Here is a 19,332-nt window from a genome sequence, read left to right on the forward strand (position 1 = left end):
ACAATACAACATAAATACCACAATCAAGGGACAGAAATCCTTTGAAGAGCCTGTCCCTACACTTCAGGCTTTGGAGACCCACTATCAATAGGTTGAGGAACACCCCATCATTTGTGATGGATCCTCTTCCTGTTGTAATGACACCAATGGGAGTGTCTCCTGAATGGGGGGGACCCATAGAAATACTACTGGGAATGAGACTCCCACAACCAGGAATACAAGGTCTGGGCATGTGTCTACCAAAATTGTGAAAATCAAATGAGCAAGAGGGCTGGGGTGAATAGCTACACCAAACTGTGTAGAAACGGTTTGGTCGCCATTAAGGACTTGTGCTGAAGCAGAGACTTTCCAAATCATGCCATTTATAATGGCTGGCAGTTGTGATGCTGGTGTTTGAATTGCTGGTGGTAATAATGTGATCGCTGAAATTGAAGTGGCTTTATCAGTAGATTAGTATTACTGCAGGCTTGATGGGCTTTCAGTTTGATTTTTTAGATTTAGAGATACAGCACTGAAACAGGCCCTTCAGCCCACCGAGTCTGTGCCGAACATTAACCACCCATTTATACTAATCCTACACTAATCCCATATTCCTACCACATCCTCACCTGTCCCTATATTCCCCTACCACCTACCTATACTAGGGGCAATTTATAATGGTCAATTTACCTATCAACCTGCAAGTCTTTTGGCAGTGGGAGGAAACCGGAGCACCCGGAGGAAACCCACGCAGACACAGGGAGAACTTGCAAACTCCGCACAGGCAGTACCCAGAATTGAACCCGGGTCGCTGGAGCTGTGAGGCTGCGGTGCTAACCACTGCGCCACTATGTCGCTTTTTATTGCTGTGTTTGACATTTTTATTAAAACATTTTGAGAAAATCAAGAGCCTCAAAAGGTACCTGAGCCATTAGTAGCCTGAAGGGGTAGAGGATTTAAAAATGACAGGGAAAAAAGTGATGGAGGTTTAAGTTTGTAGCTGCTGCTGAAGTGGAGTGGGTGATGCATGAGGAGAGTTGTGGTGGTGAGATGCCTGTATGGTGGGTTGCCTTCTGTGCCACTTCACAGCATCATCGCCAGGCATGAGTAATGCAAACTACTCCAGGATGGAGTCTCTGCTGACAGTAGTTTTAAGGCCCAATTTTAACTCAGTAAGTGAATAGGGTTTTGAGTTGGTTAAAATTGGGCCCTTAAGATAACAGAATCACAGAAGTGTTGTAGCACAGAAGGAGGCCATTCAGCCCATCATGTCTGCACCAGCTCTCTGAAAGAGCAGTTTACCTAGCACGACTCCCCTGCCTTCTCCCCGTAGTCCTGCACATTCTTACTTTTCAGACAACAATCCAATTCCCCCTTGAATGCCTCGATTGAACCTGCCTCCACCACACTCTCGGACAGTGCATTCCAGAACTTACGTGAAAATGTTTTTCCTCATGTCGCTATTGATTCTTTTGCCAAATACCTTTAAATCTGTGCCCTCTTGTTCTCGATCCCTCCACCAATGGGAACAATTTTTCCCTATCTTCCCTGTCCAGACCCCTCATGATTTTGAATACCTCTTTCAAATCTCTTAACCTTCTCTTCTCCAGTACCAGCTCTAAGCTAAATCATTGCTTTTCTAATCGCACAATATGACTGATTCTGCTCAAACCCAATATGGGAGTTGGTTGTGTGATATGAGTAATGAAGATGCCTGTGTTTATATACATGTTCTGTATCTACTATTTTAATAAATATATTAACAATGAACAATGACCCAAATAGACACTAGTTTCATACCTGACTTGGCACATCACATGACAATTATTTAGATTTTAATTCCCTTTGAGACTGGGTTGCAGCTGTTTTCTTCGGATACAGAGGATTTTCTCAGTTGTGAGTACATGAACAGCCTCATTTGCATCTACCTTTTGTTACATTTGTCAGGGTTTGGAAACAAAATCGATACCAAGGTTGGTAAAGTGATCAGTTTTAGTTTTTCTGTAAAATTACACTTATATTTTTGGGTTCAATTACAGTATACTCTAATCTCTGGGGATTGCTTTCCTTGCCTATGTGTAACTTCAGTGTCTGGCTCAGTTCACGTGCGTAGCTGTAGTGTCTGGCTTAGTTCACGTGTATAGCTGCAGTGCAAACTACAGTACCTGGTTCAGTTCAGACTGGGAACTACACTGTTTCTGTTCCTGTGTGTAATTGCAGTGTCTGCTTCAGTTCACATGTAACGACGCTGCCTGGTACGGCTTCCGCGTGAGACTATGCTGATTGACTGATCTGGCTTCTTTATTGTTATACTATCTGTAAAGTGCTAGGAACTAATTAGCTATGAACTAATTGTTATGTGTAGGTGTTCCAGGGGGCCACATTCACAGCTGCACTAGAGAGTCATGTGTTGTATAACAGGACACCAGCCTAGAGCAGTCCTTTACCAGGCAGTATGGAAATTAAATGATTTAAAACAGAACTCCAGCCTTTCAAAGTCTAAAGTGTCATTACTTCTAAAATATGGGAACCATGAGACATATTATGGTGGCAGTGAGGGTCTGTGAGTAAACCTAAACCATTTTAAATTAATTTAATGCTGAATTTGATTGAGAAAACTGACCCAAAGTAGTGCCAGTGAGAGAGAGAAAGAAAAACTGAATTGTGTGAAAACAAAATACAAAATGTTGGCTAGAACAGCAGTAAATGCATAGCTACAGTCCATAATGACTTATGAAGCTGATGATGTCAAAGAGGCATTTGAGAAGTTTCAACAGAAGTGCAGATTGACATTCAATAGTTTCCTAAAAAGGGCCAGTGAAGAGGAGAGGGGTAGCTATATTCCTCTGTGGGCAGGAGATAAAGGATTAAATCTATTTAACAGCTAGGAGCTGAGTGAGCAGGACAGCAGAAACCCAGACAAAATTTTTGAAAGATTCAGCACCCATCTCCAGCCAAAACCAAATCATCGGATATACCAATATGAATTTTGAGGCCTCGGACAGGAACTAGGTAAGCCTATTGACAATTTTATAACATGATTGATAAATGCAGCCAGAAAATGTAAATTTAAGGACACAGATGAAGGGCTATAAGATCAGCTCATTTGGAATTCTGTACATCCTGAAGTACAGAAAGCTCTAATTGGAAAGGACAAGCTCACAATATTGCAGGCTGTAGACACTGCCAGAGCAGATGAAGGCACTCGCTACCCAAACAGCTAGCCTTCAGTTAAGCCAAGAGAAAGGCAGCAGGGTTGATGCAGTGAAACAACAACAAAGAATGTACACCAAACAGAGGAAGACGCGCAGGAGCTGTGGACGACCACACGATTACACAGACAGAAGGAAATGTCCTGGCATATGGATCAATCTGCAGAGCTTGGGGAAGGACTAATCGCTGGGAAAAGATGTGCAGAACATGGGAAGAGGTGGTAGACGAGTTGCCAGAGTAACAGGGCGAATGAGTAGGAAAAGAAACCAAAAAATTCATGGAAGATGACGATGGGTTTGAGAACATGATAGACATAGGAACCGTACAATTGCATGAAATGTCTGGATGTGACAGTTCCCAAAGAAAAGAAATTCACACGACCATTCAGATCAGGAAGAGGTTGTGAAATAAGCCCACAATGATAACTCTGAAGGTGGAGATTGATACTGTGGCACAGAGTAACATCATCCCGCTCAGACTATAACAGAATATCTTTCCAAATATGCTCTGAAACTGAATAACATCATGCTAATAGCATATGGGGGAACTGAAATTCAACAGCTAGGAACAACCCAAATCGGAGGGACGCACAAAGGAAAAGATGTTAACTGTATGTTCTACATTACTGAAACAAATGGTCTGCTATCCTGGGGTTGAGCAGTTGCGAAGAGCTGCAGATAATCTCAGTAAACTGTGATGTGAAGGAGTCGACACTGAAGTTTGAAGATAGTACACCCACGGAAAAGCGCCCTCCGATCAGAAGCAAAGAAGATCTGGTACAAATGTACCCAGAACGTTTTAATGAGACAGTTGGATGTTTTGAAGAATTTTTGTATCACATCACTATTGACCCATCAATGAAACCAGTGATTCATCCCCCATGTAAAGTACCAATAAAACTAAAAAGAAAGCTTGAAAGAGAGCTCTGAGAAATGAAAGAAAAGTAGGTGGTTGCCAGAGTCAGAGCCTACAGATTGGGTAAATTCTGTCGTGTTGAGAGAAGCCAAATGGACAGCTAAGAATTTGACTGGATCCCAAAGATCTTAACCAAGCAATAAAGAGGGATCACTACCCTGTTCCAACACTGGAAGAGATCACAACAGCACTGGCAGGGGCCAGAGTTTTCAGCAAGCTTGATGCCAGAAATGACACTGGCATCAAGCTTGCTGAAAACTTTGCAATGTGAAGCTAAATACAGAATCTTCGCTGTTGACCACATTCAACACACCCTTTGGACAGTACAAATTCCTGCGTCCACCTTTTGTCCTTAAAGTGAGCCCGGATGTGTTCCAGCGGAAAGTGAACGAGACATACAGGGTATGCAAAGGAACAGCTGGCATAGTAGATGATATCCAGATATATGGCGTTGATGGAAAAGAACATGACAACCATTCACATGAAGCCATGGAGTGAACCAGGAAAGCTGGGATCAAACCAAATGCAGACAAATGCATTGTGAAAGCGACAGAATGCCAGTTCTTCAGAATGGTGTACTCACCTGACTGAGTCAAGCTGAGTCCTGAAAGAATCTCCGGCATCTCTGGGATGGAAGTCCCAAGAGGTAAGAGAATTGAGAAGTTTCCTTGGCTTGATCCAATACATGAGCTCCTTCATACTGTACATGTCGGAACACATAGCAAACCTGTGGGAGATGCAGAGTATCTGTCACACAGCAGGAGTTTCAACAAACTCCAAAAGGTAATATGCAAGGAGACAAGTCTGACATACGACAACAGAAAGAAACCTGTAACTCTCCATGTAGATGCTGCCACAAAACGACTGGGAACAACCCTAGTACAAGTGGGAAAGCCAATAGCATTTGCATCCAAAGCTCTAACATCAGCTGAGACCAGAAATGCCATCATAGAAAGAGCTTTTGGCAGTCTTGTATGGATGTGAGAAGTTCCACACACATCTCTATGTGAAAACGTTCGTAGTGATCGTCGTCCACTGGAGCAGATCTACAAGAAAAATCGATGTAAAGCACCAGCAAGACTGTAGAGGTTACTCTTGAGGCTTCAGAGTGACGATATCACTCTGAAGTACAAGCCAGGGAGAGAAATATTGCTCTTAGTATCTCAGTTGTTACTACAGGAGAAACACACGATAGAAGATCTAGGTATAAAGATTCATCACCTAGTGAATGTAACACCACTGAAACCGAGTCAAATTAGAGAGGAGACCAGCAAAGACCAGGAGTTACAGCTGCTGTCTCAGCAAATGATCCAGGGATGGCCTGATAAGATACAGCAACACAGCCAGCAATACAACAGTACTGGTCTATCAGAGTTGACATCTCACTCGAAGATGGAGTTTTGCTAGCCAGATCCAGAATAATCATACCCAAAACCATGCAGAGAGAACTTCTCTAAAAGATACATGGAGGCCACATGGGAATGGAGAAGTGTAAGCTCAGAGCCAGATCAGCTGTGTACTGGATAGGCATGTGCAAATACATCGAACATGTGCTGTCTACATGCAATGTTTGCCAGAAGTACAGAAACACCCGGCAGAAAGATGACAGCTACTGAAGTGCCACCCAGACCATGGCCATACTGTAGGAGCCGATTTATTCACTCGCAATCAAGTATAGTATCTCATAGTCATAGACTACTACTCAAAGTTCCCTTTTTTTTATTTGGAAGATGAAAGATTTGAGAGCCGCAACAATCATCTCAGCAGTATGAGTTCTGTTCACTGACCAAGGGATTCCTGAAAGAGTAATAAGTAACAATGGTACCTAATTCACTTCCAGAGAATTTAAGGAATTTATTGACCAGTATGGGTTCAACACCACACTACCAACAGGGACATGGGTTTGTAGAAAGACGCGTCCAGACGGTCAAAAGAACCCTTGCGAAATACCAAGTGATGAAGGAAGACCCAAGCCAGGCCTTATTGTCACTCTGATCCACACCTCTCAAGGCTGACATTGAAATCACCTCCAGAGTTGTTGAATGGAAGAAAATATAAGACTACTCGGCCAAGCAAAATACATCCTTCAAGTGACCAGGAGGATGTGAGACAACAACTCACTGAAGCACAGGTAAGAGGAGATCAATACTTTGACAAGAATGCTAAATCCATACCTGAGATGTTGAAAGAACAAACAGCACATGTACAGGATCCAATCATGAAAATCTGGAGCCCAGCAAAAGTTATTGGTGAAGCTGAGACTCCAAGGTCATACATCATTGAGACTGAAACCGGTAAGCAAATGAGAAGGAACAGAATCCATACTCGACCTACACCTGAACTGGAAACGCAGTAAAGACCATCAATAACACCGGAAGCATCACTATCTAGTGTGGCAAAGTTAACAACGTCACCAGCAAATGACACATTAGCAATAGCAAGCCCAACTCCTACAACACCAGGAACAATAAGCACAGCATCGCCTGTGCAGTGTGCCACTGAGGGCAACGAATGCCAAATCTACAAGATTGAGGCACAGCATCTTGCCACCTAAGTGATACTGTGAATAATAGTTTTAGAAAAGAATGCACTCTATAAAAGACTCTATAAAGGGGGTTCAGATTATTTCCAAAAGTCGGTTGATCTTTAGTGTAGAAAAAGTTAATGACTGGGACAGTTATATTGATATATAGGCATTATGTTTTTAAAGAAAGGGGGAATAGTATCACCAAATATAACATCTGTAAAGTGCTAAGAATGAATTAGCTAGGAACTAATTGTTGTGTAAGTGTTCCAGTGGGCAACAGTCACGGCTGCACTAGACATTCATGTGATGTGTAACAGGACACCAGCCAAGGCAGCATGGAAGCTGAATGATTAAAACAAAGAACTCCTGCCTTTCCAAGTTTAAATTGTGGTTATTTCTAACTTATGGGAACCAGAAGACAACCAGGATACCTAATACTATGTGTGACTCTAGAGCCAGGATCAGTTCCCATGCATGACTCCAGCGTCAGGGTCAGTTTCTTTGTGTGACCAAGGCTGTAATGAGGTCAGGAGCTGAGTCGCCCTGGCAGAACCCAAACTACGCATTGGTGAGCATGTTGTGAGTAAATGCTTTGCTGGTGATTGTGAGTTGACTGATGGGTGGTAATTGGCTGGATTGGATTTATTCTGCTTTTTGTGTACAGGACATTCCTGGGCACCTTTCCACATTGCCAGGTAGATGCCAGTTTTGTAGCTGTACTGGCACAGCTTGGCTAGGGGCACAGCTAGTTCTGGAGCCCAAGTCATCAGTACTACTGCCGGGATGTTGTCTGGGCCCCACAGCCTTTGCTCTTTCCAGTGTCTTTAGCCAATTCTTGATATCGTGGAGTGAATTGAATTGTCTGAAGCCTGGTGTCTGTGACGGTGGGGACCTCAGGAGGAGGCCGAGATGGATCATCCACTTAGCACTTCTGGATGAAGATGGTTGCAAACTGTTATGAAAGTGCTTCTGTTTTTGTTAAATTTATTTTTGAGGAATTCATGATCAAACTGAAGAAATGTTGGACCAGTTTTTTCCAAGAGGGTCATTAAGAGGACACTGAAAGGACTTGTTTGACAACATTTACTGGTTGTCACATGACTCATGTTAAAAATACCCTGGTAACTGGGGAAGATATGTGCAGAGAAGTGATAGGTCAGAAGGTAGACTTTGTTTCCAGCTTCACTTTTGACTTGTTTAGAGTTGAGAATGAACTGTTGAAAAGGGGTTGTAGTTTTGAAAAAATAAAACTGAAGAACAGAAGCTCAGCTCAGCCTGTTCCATCTCTTAGAAAAAGGGAGAGGACTTCCAAGGAGAGAAGAGAATTCCCAAGGAATGAGAGAAGACCACAACCCAGCTCAACTTTCCAGCACCCCTCTAAAAGACCCTGAGAAATCCACTGTTAACTCATCTCGTCTCCCGTCTTTGAAGAAAGGCCTGCTAAATTAATTTCCCATGCCGCTTGAATAAAACTGTTCTAAAAGATCCCAGTGACCCATCTACCAGGTTTCTTTAATGAACAACAAAATTATCAGTTTATTATAAAACAAGACTTAGCCAGTAATGAAGTAAAGCATAAACAGAGGCCAGACTGTATGCCAGTTTTAGAACACAACATATCTCATCTGCTGTTTCTTCAAGAATGAGCAAGTATTCAGCCCAAGTGTTTTTTTTTGTCTGTAGCAGAGCTCTGAACAAAAATCCCTTTTATTTTTCAGTTAACTGATGGATGTATGTGAGTGTGAGGAGCTAAGGTAGAAAGGGAACTTTAATATTTCAATCTGTGTTTATGCTTTACTTCATCACTGGCTAAGTCTTGTTTTATAATAAACTGATAATTTTGTTCATTAAAGAAACCTGGTTAGTGTGTTTTATTCTGGAAAAAATAGAGTATATGATTGACCATATCGTTAAGTGGAAAAATTTAAATATATGTCCTGATCTGTGGAGCAGTTTTAATAGAATAAACATTGCACTCCTCCCGCCTCAGTCATAACAAACCGTGTAACTATATTGCCTGTTTCAGTTCACATGTGTACCTGCAGTGCTTGGGTCAGTTCCCATGTGTAGCTGCAGAGCTGGCCTCAGTTCCCATGTGCAACCGCACTGTTTGGTTCAGCTCAGATGTGTAAGTATATTGGCTGGTTCAGTTCATGTGTGTAACTGCAGTGTGATTCCATTCATGTGCGTAACTGCAGAGCCTGCTACAGTTCCCATGTGTAACTTTTGACTTGGTTCGTCGTGTGGAACTGTAGAGCCTGGTTCGATCTGTCTTGCGGAAGTGTGGAGCCTGATTCAGTTCATGTGTGTGACTACAGTACATGGTTCAGCTCGTGTGTGACTACAAGTCCTGGTTCGGTTCATATGTGTAACTGTAGTGTCTAGTTCAGTTCAGGTGTGTAACTGCAAAGCATATTTCAGTTCCCATGTGTAACTACAGTATCTGGTTTAGTTCTCGTGTAACTGCACTGTTCTGTTCTACGTGTTCAAAACTGTCTGCAGTTTGTTTACTGTTCTGCTTTGAAGGCCAGTTTGTTACCATGCAGTATCAGGGAAAGTACCCACAGCATCTGTGAAAGAACCATTACTACTTGTGAAATGCAATGAGTGTTATAACTTTCAAACCCATTTTAGAGACAGTCAGGTCCACTTGACTAGATGATATTCTGTTGTCTGTAGTCATTTCCCACAGGCCGTCCTTTCACACGCTCCCAGGGTTTGTTCAGTACATTGTTTCCAATTCAGAAAAGAAATTTGTTAGACAAGGTCAAAAAAATACATGGCTTCTTTATAGATTTCAAACACACTGTCGGTTGAGCAGCATGTAAATGATGAAAAGTGCAGCTTCAGTGAGACGCTGCAACAGAACATTAGGCCTGCAATCCACATAACTTTCCCTACCCTAGCTGGCTCACAGAGGCTTAGTGCAGGGGCAGATGAAAGAGTATCTCAGCATTCTTGATGTAGAGTGCTTGCTGTGTGTTGTTGAACATAAAAGTGAGTTGATGTATCCATGATTAGATTCCTAATCATGGAGTGAGCTGCAACCTTAATGTTGGATAGATGTCTGTCAAATACATTATATTTTCTATTTAAAATATCATAGTTAAAATATCTCATCCTTCCAGGAGAAAAGGGAATTTATCCAGTTGATAGACTTGCATTAATGTAGTGCTATTTTATGATCTGAGGATATCCCAAGGTTTTTTTTTTTACAATGAATGGAATACTTTTGAAGTGTAGTCATATTGTAATGTAGGAATGACAGCAGTCAATTTGTGCACAGTAAGCTCCCAGAAACAGCAATGCTATAATGACTAGATATTCCACTTTATTGATGGTTGAAGGTTAAATATTGGCTAGGACACCAGGGAGAACAACCCTGCTCCTCTTCGAAATAGTATTGTGGAATCTGTAACCCTTTTAGGTCCTTATACTAATGTTGGAGACAGTGAAAGCAACTCCTCCCACTGTAGTGGTGATGTAATAGTGACATGGTAATGGACTTTGGAAGAAGAGAGTAGCAGCACGAAGGATACTAGCTAGAGAGCCTTGTGGAGAGTATAAATAGAAATATGTAAATAATTTATTAGTTGACCTTATCCAGACTCCGAGACTTTATCAGTAATGCTCTAGCTACGCTACAATTACAACAACAATACATAACATGGTGGCATCAGTTAAAACGACCAGAAAGTACTGAAAACACCTTACCTCGTGAAGTAGCACCAAGAGAACAGCAGATCACATCAGGGGACTACAAAGAGCTCCAGAGTGCTCCGTAGCAGACGAAGATGCAGACCGTCTGAGTCAGCCGTGCAGGCATTCAGGCTACACAAAAGCATGGTGGTCTGCTACGAAACATCCAGGTCCAATGATCAGGTTCCGAGTCACGGTGCTAGGTGATGGTCCAGAATCAGGTGAGAGATTTTTAAAAAGGTAATTGTTGGATAATGGCACACTGGGCTGGAAAAAGTGGGGAGTGAGGTCGATCTTAAGCGAAAAGGCAACTTGGGAGTCAGCAGGCAGAATTTAACCAGACCGTAGAAAGTGCGGGAATGCTCAAAGCACAGGAAACCGCCAAAAAGAGCGTGAGCACCTCCATTAAAGCCAAAATGATTTAAACGAAAGGGGAAACAACCTGAAAAGTCTAATGAAGCCTAGGGAAACAAAATGGATTTGAAATTTAGAATGCCTGAAATCTTCCACAATCAGGAAGGACCCAGTCAGGTGCAGAATTGGTCTTTATGGAGAAAAAGATTTCCGCGATTTAGGATTGCTTCCCAGCTGCAAACTATATCAGAAGCATAACAAATAAGTACATCCTTATACTCTATGGGTGCAATTGTGGATGATGTGATTGTGAGGCATGGAATAATTGAGGCTTCTGATAAATCTGAGGATGTGCTACAGGCCTTGGACAAATATTTCAATTTACTGTAGTAACAAAATTCTGGAAAGAGCAAAATTTAACAAGCGAGTCCAGAAGATAGGTGAATCTGTAGATTCTTTTATAAATGATCTGTACAGATTGCCTAAGGAATGTGACGATGGAGAATTGAAGGCGGAACTCAATAGTTCCGAGGGACCGAATAGTTGGCGGAATAGCTGAGTCTTTATCAGATCTCTTGCAGTCGAAGGATGACCTCACACTCGACCGGAAAAGACAGACCAATCTAGGAAAATGTGCCAGAGCAAGACTTCTTCATGCAAAGCAAGAAACCTTCACACAGAGAGGTAAATGAAGTGCATTAACTTCCAGCAGACAAGGAGCCAGGACATTTCCCAGGTGAAATTAATGACCCAAATCAAGGATTTTGGATGGCGGACATTCTTGTAAATAGACATCTAACAAATTTCAAATTGGGCACAGGTGCTAGTGTCACAGTTCTGTCAAACCAAGAGCCATGATTGACAAAACATTGCCTACAACCGGCGGACACACAGTTGCATGATCCAGGTGGGACCCAACTGAAGGGTAAGCTTCAAGCAACTCTCCAGTATAGAGAGAGACAAACTATGGAAACCCTATATGTCTTGCAAAACCAAGAATTTTCTCTCCTAAGCAGAAAAGCGTACTTAGAACTGCATCTGATAAAGAAGATTGATGAAGTCAAACAGCCACAGGTAAACAGTCACTTTCAAACAGACTACCTACCCAAATCTCTTCACAGGTCTTGGAAGACTCAAGACAGAGTATAGAATCACACTTAAAGAAGATGCCAGACCAGTGTGTATCTTTGCACCCAGAAAGATACCTCACACATTGATGAACCAAGCTCAAGACCAGTTGGAAGAGATGACCAGGATGGGAGTCATTTCTCCTGTTCTGAAACCTATGGGGCAGTGTTCGGCTGTGGTTCCAGTCCCAAGACAAAATGGTGCACTTTGTATCTGTGTGGATTTAATGTAGCTTAACAAAGCAGTGGTGTGTGAAATTCATCCAATGTCCACAGTGGATAACAGCTTGGCAAAATTGTCTCCCATGTTAACCAAATTTGATGCCAATACTGGATTTTGGCAGGTTCCATTAGATGAGACCTAAAGATTACTAACCACATTTATAACACCATTCATATGGTTTTGTTTCAGTTGGTAACCATTTGGGATAACTTCCGCACCAGAGATCTTCCAAAGGTCTATGTCAAACATCTTAGAAGGTCTCAGAGGAGTTATGTGTCACATGGATGACATCCTGATACATGGGCAGTCAGTAGAGGAACTTGACCAAATAGTTCAAGCAGTTCTACAATGACTTCAAGAAGCAGGGTAAACACTGAACGAGAATTGCGAATTCTCCAAGTCATCAATTCGTTTCTTGGGACACATGGTAAGCAGTAAAAGTATCATGGCAGACCCACAGAAGACACGAGCCATTACAGAATTCCCTACTCCTACTTCCATTCAGCAGCCCCAAAGATTCCTTGGCATGGTGAAACAGTCTGCCAAATATTCTACCTCAGTTTAGAGGCCTGCTTTAGGTCGGGAAAAGAACCCGACCCGAACCCGCCACTACTCGGCCCAACCCGAGCCTGACCCAACCATCCCTTTGCTTACCTTCCTGACATCGAACCTGCAAGAAGCTGCAGCGCATGCGCAAGATGTCATGGTGACGTCACTTGCTCACTGCGCAGACTCCATTTCGTCCCAGACTCCTAGCTCAAGTAAGTTTTTTTTTTTTTTTTTTTTTTTTTTTTTAATAAATACTTACCAGCAGACCACTTACTGTGTGTGGCTGGCCCCGGAAGATGGGCCTCACCCGACCCGAACCTGACACATGTCGGGTTCAGGTCGGGTAGCAAGCCTCTACCTCAGTTAGTACAGGTAACAGAACCGCTAAGACAGCTTCTCAAAAAAGATCAAGTGTGGTGTTGAAGTTCACATCAAGAACAAGCATCTGGAAGATTAAAGAAATGCTCAAATCACTGGACATCTTGGCACACTATAACCCGAAGCTACCAACAACGGTAGCTGCAGATGCCTCCTCCATGGAAATAGGGGAAGTCCTTTTTCCAGAAGCAACCTGATGGTTCCAGTAGACCAATATACTACACATCTGAGACAGAGACAAGGTATGCTGTAATTGGAAAAGGAGCATTTGCCGTCCCATGAGAATGTGAGATATTTTCTGATTTATATTGTTGGATTGAAAGTTCTTTTGATTCGTTCGTGGGATGTGGGCGTCACTGGCAAGGCCAGCATTTATTGCCCATCCCTACTTTCCCTTGAAAAGGTGGTGGTGCGATGCCTTCTTGAACCACTGCAGTCCTTGGGGTGTAGGTACACCAACAGTATTAACAAGGGAGTTCCAGGATTTTGACCCAGCAACAATGAAGGAATGGCGGTAATTGTTCCAAGTCAGGATGGTGTGTGGCTTGGAGAGGAACTTGCAGGTGATAGTGTTCCCATGCATCTGCTGCCCTTGTCCTTCTAGGTGGTGGTAGAGGTCGCGAGTTTGAAAGGTGCTGTCGAAGGAGCTTTGGTGAGTTGCTGCAGTGCATCTTGTAGATGGTACACGCTGCTGCCACTGTGCGTCGGTGGTGGAGGGAATGAATGTTGAATGTGGTGTTTGGGGTGCCAATCAACTGGCTGCTTTGTCTTGGATGGTGTCGAACTTCTTGAGTATTGTTGGAGCTGTACCCATCCAGGCTAGTGGAGAGTATTCCATCACACTCTTGACTTGTGCCTTGTAGATGGTGAACAGGCATTGGGGAGTCAGGAGGTGAGTTACTTGCCACAAAATTCCCAGTCTCTGACCTGCTCTTGTAGCCACAGCATTTATGTGGCTGGTCCAATTCGGTTTCTGGTCAATGGTAACCCCCAGGGTGTTAGTGGGGGATTTAGCGATGGTAATGCCATTGAATGTCAAGTGGAGATGGTTAGATTCTCTTGTTGAAGATGGTCATTGTCTGCCACTTGGGTGGCACGAATGTTACTTGCCACTTATCAGCCTGAGCCTGGATATTGTCCAGGTCTTGCTGCATTTCTGCACAGACTGCTTCAGTTTCTGAGGAGTCGTGAATGGTGCTGAACGTTGTGCAATCATTAGCGAACATCCCTGCTTCTGACCTTATGATTGAAGGAAGGTCATTGATGAAGCAGCTGAAGATGGTTGGGCATAGGACACTGCCCTGATGAATACCTGCAGTGATGTCCTGGGACTGAGATGATTGACTTCCAACAACCACAACCATCTTCCTTTGTGCTAGGTATGACTCCAACCAGTGGAGAGTTTTTCCCTTGATACCAGTTTTGCTAGGGCTCCTTGATGCCATACTCGGTCAAATGCTGCCTTGATGTCAAGGGCAGTCACGCTCGCCTCACCTCTGGAGTTCAGCTCTTTTGTCCATGTTTGGCCCAAGGCTATAATGAGGTCAGCAGCTGAGTGGCCCTGGCAGAACCCAAACTGAGCGTCAGTGAGCAGGTTATTGCTGAGCAAGTGCAACTTGATAGCAGTGTCCACAACCCCTTCCATCACTTTGCTGGTGATTGGGAGTAGAATGTTGGGGTGGTAATTAGCCACATTGGATTTGTCCTGCTTTTTGTGTACAGGACATACCTGTGCAATTTTCCACATTGCCGGGTAGATGCTAGTGTTGTCGCTGTTGTCATTGAGACAGACCATAAACCTTTGGTATCTTTGTTACATGAAAAGGAGATTGCAAAAATGCATCCAAGAATCCAAAAATTTCATTTAAGATTGATTAAGATATATGTAGGCGACTGTATGTAGGTGACTGTAGAGGCAAACGTCCGCTGATGCGCTATTGAGAGCGACAGTCGACCATCCAACACAACATGTGAAATTTGTGGATGAGGTAGTCATATTCGCAATATACTGCACAACACTGGCAAGAAATTTGTCATGTCCAAAAAGGTGATGAAGAATGTATTCCTATAAGGCAGTATTGCACACAAGGGTAGCCACAAGAACATCCTAGTGGGAAAGCAATGAAAATTTTCTATGGATATAGAAAATACTTCATTATCCTGAACGATTTGCTGGATTATAATGACAGACTAGTCATTCCCAGTTCACTTAGATTGGATATCTTGGAACGTCTACATCAAGGCCACATGGTAATAACAAAGTGCAGAGCAAGGGCATAATAATCAGTGTGGTGGCCAGGAATATCCAAAGACATCGAAAATGTGATCCAGAACTGCCAGATCTGTGCAATACAAAGACTAGAATATCTGATAATGGGGAGGTGGTGACGTAATGGTAATGTCATTGGACGAGTAATCTAAAGCCCAGGCTAGTGCCCTGGGATCATGCGTTCGAATCCCATCATGGCAGATGGTGAAATTTGAATTCAATTAATAAATCTGGAATTAAAAGCTAGTCTAATGATGACCATGAAACCATTGTTGTAAAAGCCCATCTGGTTCATTAATGACCTTTAGGGAAGGAAATCTGCTGTCCTTATCTGGCCTGGCCTACAGGTGACTCCAGAGCCACAGCAATGTGTTTCACTCTTAAATGCCCTCTGAACTGGCCTAGCAAGCCACTCAGTTCAATAATGGATGGGAAATAAATGCTGGCCAAGCCAGCGATGCCCACGTCCCTCAAATGAATAAAAAAAAAACTACTCAATATCTGACCAGACCTTGGTAATGTCCTAGGTATGGAATCATTCATGTTCAATGGAAAATTCTGCAGAATTATCATTGGTTGCTTCTCAAGGTAGATACAAGTGAGAAGGTTATATTCAACAGCAACAGAAGCAGTTATAAGAGTTCTACAAGACATCTTTGTGACAAATGGTATCCCTGAGGAAGTATTGTCAAATAACGGACCGCAGTTTGCAAATGAATATTTCACACCGTTTACGACAAGAATGGGATTTCAACATCTCAAGTTCACCACAACATCCACAATCAAATGGTGAAGCAAAAAGAGGTGTAAAAAATGTAGTCCTTGTTGAAGAAGAATGAAGACCTTCCAACCTCACTTTTCTAATTTATCAATCTACACTGTTGAAGTGTGGACTATCATCTGCAGAGTTACTGATGGGCAGGATGATAAGAACACGTTTGGGGCGGCACAGTGGCACAGTGGTTAGCACTGCAGCCTCACAGCTCCAGCGACCCGGGTTCAATTCTGGGTACTGCCTGTGTGGAGTTTGCAAGTCCTCCCTGTGTCTGCGTGGGTTTCCTCCGGGTGCTCCGGTTTCTTCCCACATGCCAAAAGACTTGCAGGTTGATAGGTAAATTGGCCATTATAAATTGCCCCTAGTATAGGTAGGGAAATATAGGGACAGGTGGGGATGTGGTAGGAATATGGAATTAGTGTAGGATTAGTATAAATGGGTGGTTGATGGTTGGCACAGACTTGGTGGGCCGAAGGGCCTGTTTCAGTACTGTATCTCTAAACTAAACTAAACACAACTTCCTGTGTTGCCTGAAAAAATTGCTCTGGATTGGATGTTCTGGACTACGAGAGAGAGTAAGAAACCAGGAAAACTTGAAATTGCAACAAAAGGTTTTGTGCTAGAAACTGACTGAAGGCCAAAGATTATGGATATGTGACATAGAAAGGGAAGGTACTGTAATCCACAGAGATGAAAACTACCAGAGATCGTATGTAGTATGCACAACAGAAGGGAACATATGTAGAAATAGAAATATTATCCCTATTCCCCAGAAGCAACAGTCAATCATTCATTTTGAAGACCCAAATGATGATGAAGAAACCCAAAGCAAACAGAATACTGCAATCCTTAGTAAAGATCAACCAAATCTTCGATCCAGACTTACAAGGAAGACTACTGATCAACCCAGTCAGACTAGAACAAGATCAGGAAGAGCCGTGAAACCTCATAACAGACTAAACCTGTGAAGTCAGAGACTTGGGGAGGAGAAAGGGTAGTAGGTAAAGTCAAAAATGTATATATGTTAAAGAAAATCTATGGATAAAGACTTGGAGGGGAGCTGTAGTATAAGGACCTGAAAGGGTTAATGTTGGAGACAGTGAGAGTAGCCCCTCCCACTGTAGTGGTGATGTAACAGTCACATGGTAATGGACTTTGGAAGAAGAGGGTAGCAGCACGAAGGATGCTAGCTAGAGAGGCTTGGGGAGAGTGTAAATAGAGATGTGTAAATAATTTATTAGTTGACCTCATCCACACTCCGAGACTTTATCAATAATGCCCTAACTATGCTACAACAACGCACAAAAGAATCCTTTACATCCACCTGACAGGGCAGATTTCAAAGACTTGTTTTGGCAAAGAAAGTCTCGCTACATTTTTGAACTATTTAACTTAGCTGCCTGGAGGCTATGTAAAAGCAATGATGTATTAACCTTATTATTCTTTTCAGGTGGTCGAGGAGAAGATGGTTGTCCGATTATAACCTTTCCCGAATATCCTAATTTCACTGCCATCCCTGAGGAGGAGTTCCAAACTGTTGTAACCTATTTGACCAGTATTCCCAGGTGAGACTCAACGAGTGTTTTCGAGCATACATAGAAGTAACAGTGGGTTGGATCTTGCTGGAGTGGGGCACCTCACTGTGTATGTTTTTCATTAGACTTTTTCTTGCAACCTTCAGCTCAATCTTTTTGCATCATTACTTGCTGGAAGTACAAGCTGATAATGGTGTAGCAATGGCAATGGGGCATCTGGGACCTCAATGAATAACAGGCCCAAACGTCTACTTCCTTAATCAATTAAATTTAAGGATTGTGGGAAAAATAGCAGATCAAGTACTGAGAGGGAAATGGTGAATTAGTCAAATCAGGTTTAAGAGGAGAAATAAAAAGAGGGAAAGATTGTATTGAGAGTGTGTGATTGCCTTTAAGAGTGATGTCCCTTTAAGATCTTATGCTAATGAGCTGAGTACCAGGATGCAATCGTGACTATGTGCCAGTCTCACTCCGTAACTATAACACGGAGCGGCAGCTTCTGTAAATAGTTAGCCCTGTACTCTGTATAATAGGTGTAAATAAACCTGTTTGAGATCTTCAATCAACTGAACTCCACACATCTCATTTATGTTGCATCAGACAACATAAAGCCTCTCATTACATTGTGGCAGCTGTGGTGAGAAGATAGAATCCAAGATTGAAGACCACAGGGAAAACAGCTTTTAAAACTACCTACAGCTAAAAGAGAGAAAGTTTGAAGAAACACTGGCTCAAACCGTGTAAAGAAGAAAAACATAACTCCCCTCCAGCTGTAGAAGACAGAAGGCTGAACGACAGGCTTCAAATCAATCACTGTGATTGGGTGAGTCAGTGTGTTGTCAGAACAGGAACCCCAGTTTTAAAAATAAATGGCTTTGAGGTGCTTGCAACAACAATTTGCTACCTATAGGAATGAGACTCAACAATTTAAATTGTTATAAAAACAGAAAATTCTGGAAACACTCTGCAAGTCTGGCAGCATCTGTGGAGAGAGACATTTGAGGTTGGGGACCCTTCATCGGAACTGGAAGTGCTTAGAATTGTAACAGTTTTTAAGCAAGACAGGGAGAGCTGCGGAGGGAGGAAAGAACTAAAGTGAAGACCTGTAATGAGGTGGAATGCAGGAGAGATTAAATGACAAAAGTGATGGTGCAAAGCAAAAGAGGTGGTAATGGAATAAGTAAAGAAACAAAAGCTAAACGTAAAGTGGTTTAAATTGCAATACCAGACTGACCACCAACAGCTGCTGTCCAGTGAAAAGAAGTGGCTGTTATGATCTGAAATTGTTGACGTGAGTGTCGAGTCTGGAAGGCTGTTTGGTGCCAAATTGAAAGATGAGGTGCTGCTTCCTGAGCTTATGGTGAGCTTCATTGAAACATTGTAGGAGGATGAGGACAGAAAGGTCAGAGTTGGAGTGGACTGGATTAAATTAAAATGATGGGTGATTGGAAGCTCAGGATCACGTTTGTGGACTGAGCAGATGTGTTCCGCAAAGTGATCACCCAATCTGTGTTTGGACGCCCCAATTGGTGACTGTGTGCCTTTTTGTTGCCTAGGACAAAATCTCCTGGAATTCCCTCCTTAAATCTCTCTGCCTTTAAATTGTTCCTTTAAAATTTACCTTTTTGACAAAGCTTTTAGTCACCTGTCCTGTTATCTTCCAATTTTGTTTGGCAACCCTCCTGTGAAGGACCTTTGGACGATTTGCTATATTAAAATCGCTATATAAATGCAAGTTGTTGTTGGTTTTGAGAATCTTGTGTGGGGTATGGTCTGTGTGGTGCTAATG

At 42.7% G+C, this 19,332-nt stretch overlaps 1 protein-coding gene across 6 annotated transcripts in view; it reads left to right on the forward strand.

Annotated features, from left to right (window-relative positions):
• The window catches only part of mcf2la (mcf.2 cell line derived transforming sequence-like a), a 418,987-nt gene that overhangs the window by 88,638 nt on the left and 311,017 nt on the right, over positions 1 to 19,332 (forward strand). For all 6 annotated transcript variants that reach the window (XM_068040155.1, XM_068040156.1, XM_068040153.1 and 3 more), the window contains one exon: positions 17,459 to 17,573. In XM_068040155.1, coding sequence (XP_067896256.1) covers positions 17,459 to 17,573 — 115 coding nt within the window. The remainder of the gene's footprint in view (positions 1 to 17,458; positions 17,574 to 19,332) is intronic.

Source organism: Heterodontus francisci, chromosome 10 (genome assembly GCF_036365525.1).
Source record: "Heterodontus francisci isolate sHetFra1 chromosome 10, sHetFra1.hap1, whole genome shotgun sequence".
Taxonomy (NCBI): Eukaryota; Metazoa; Chordata; class Chondrichthyes; order Heterodontiformes; family Heterodontidae; genus Heterodontus; species Heterodontus francisci.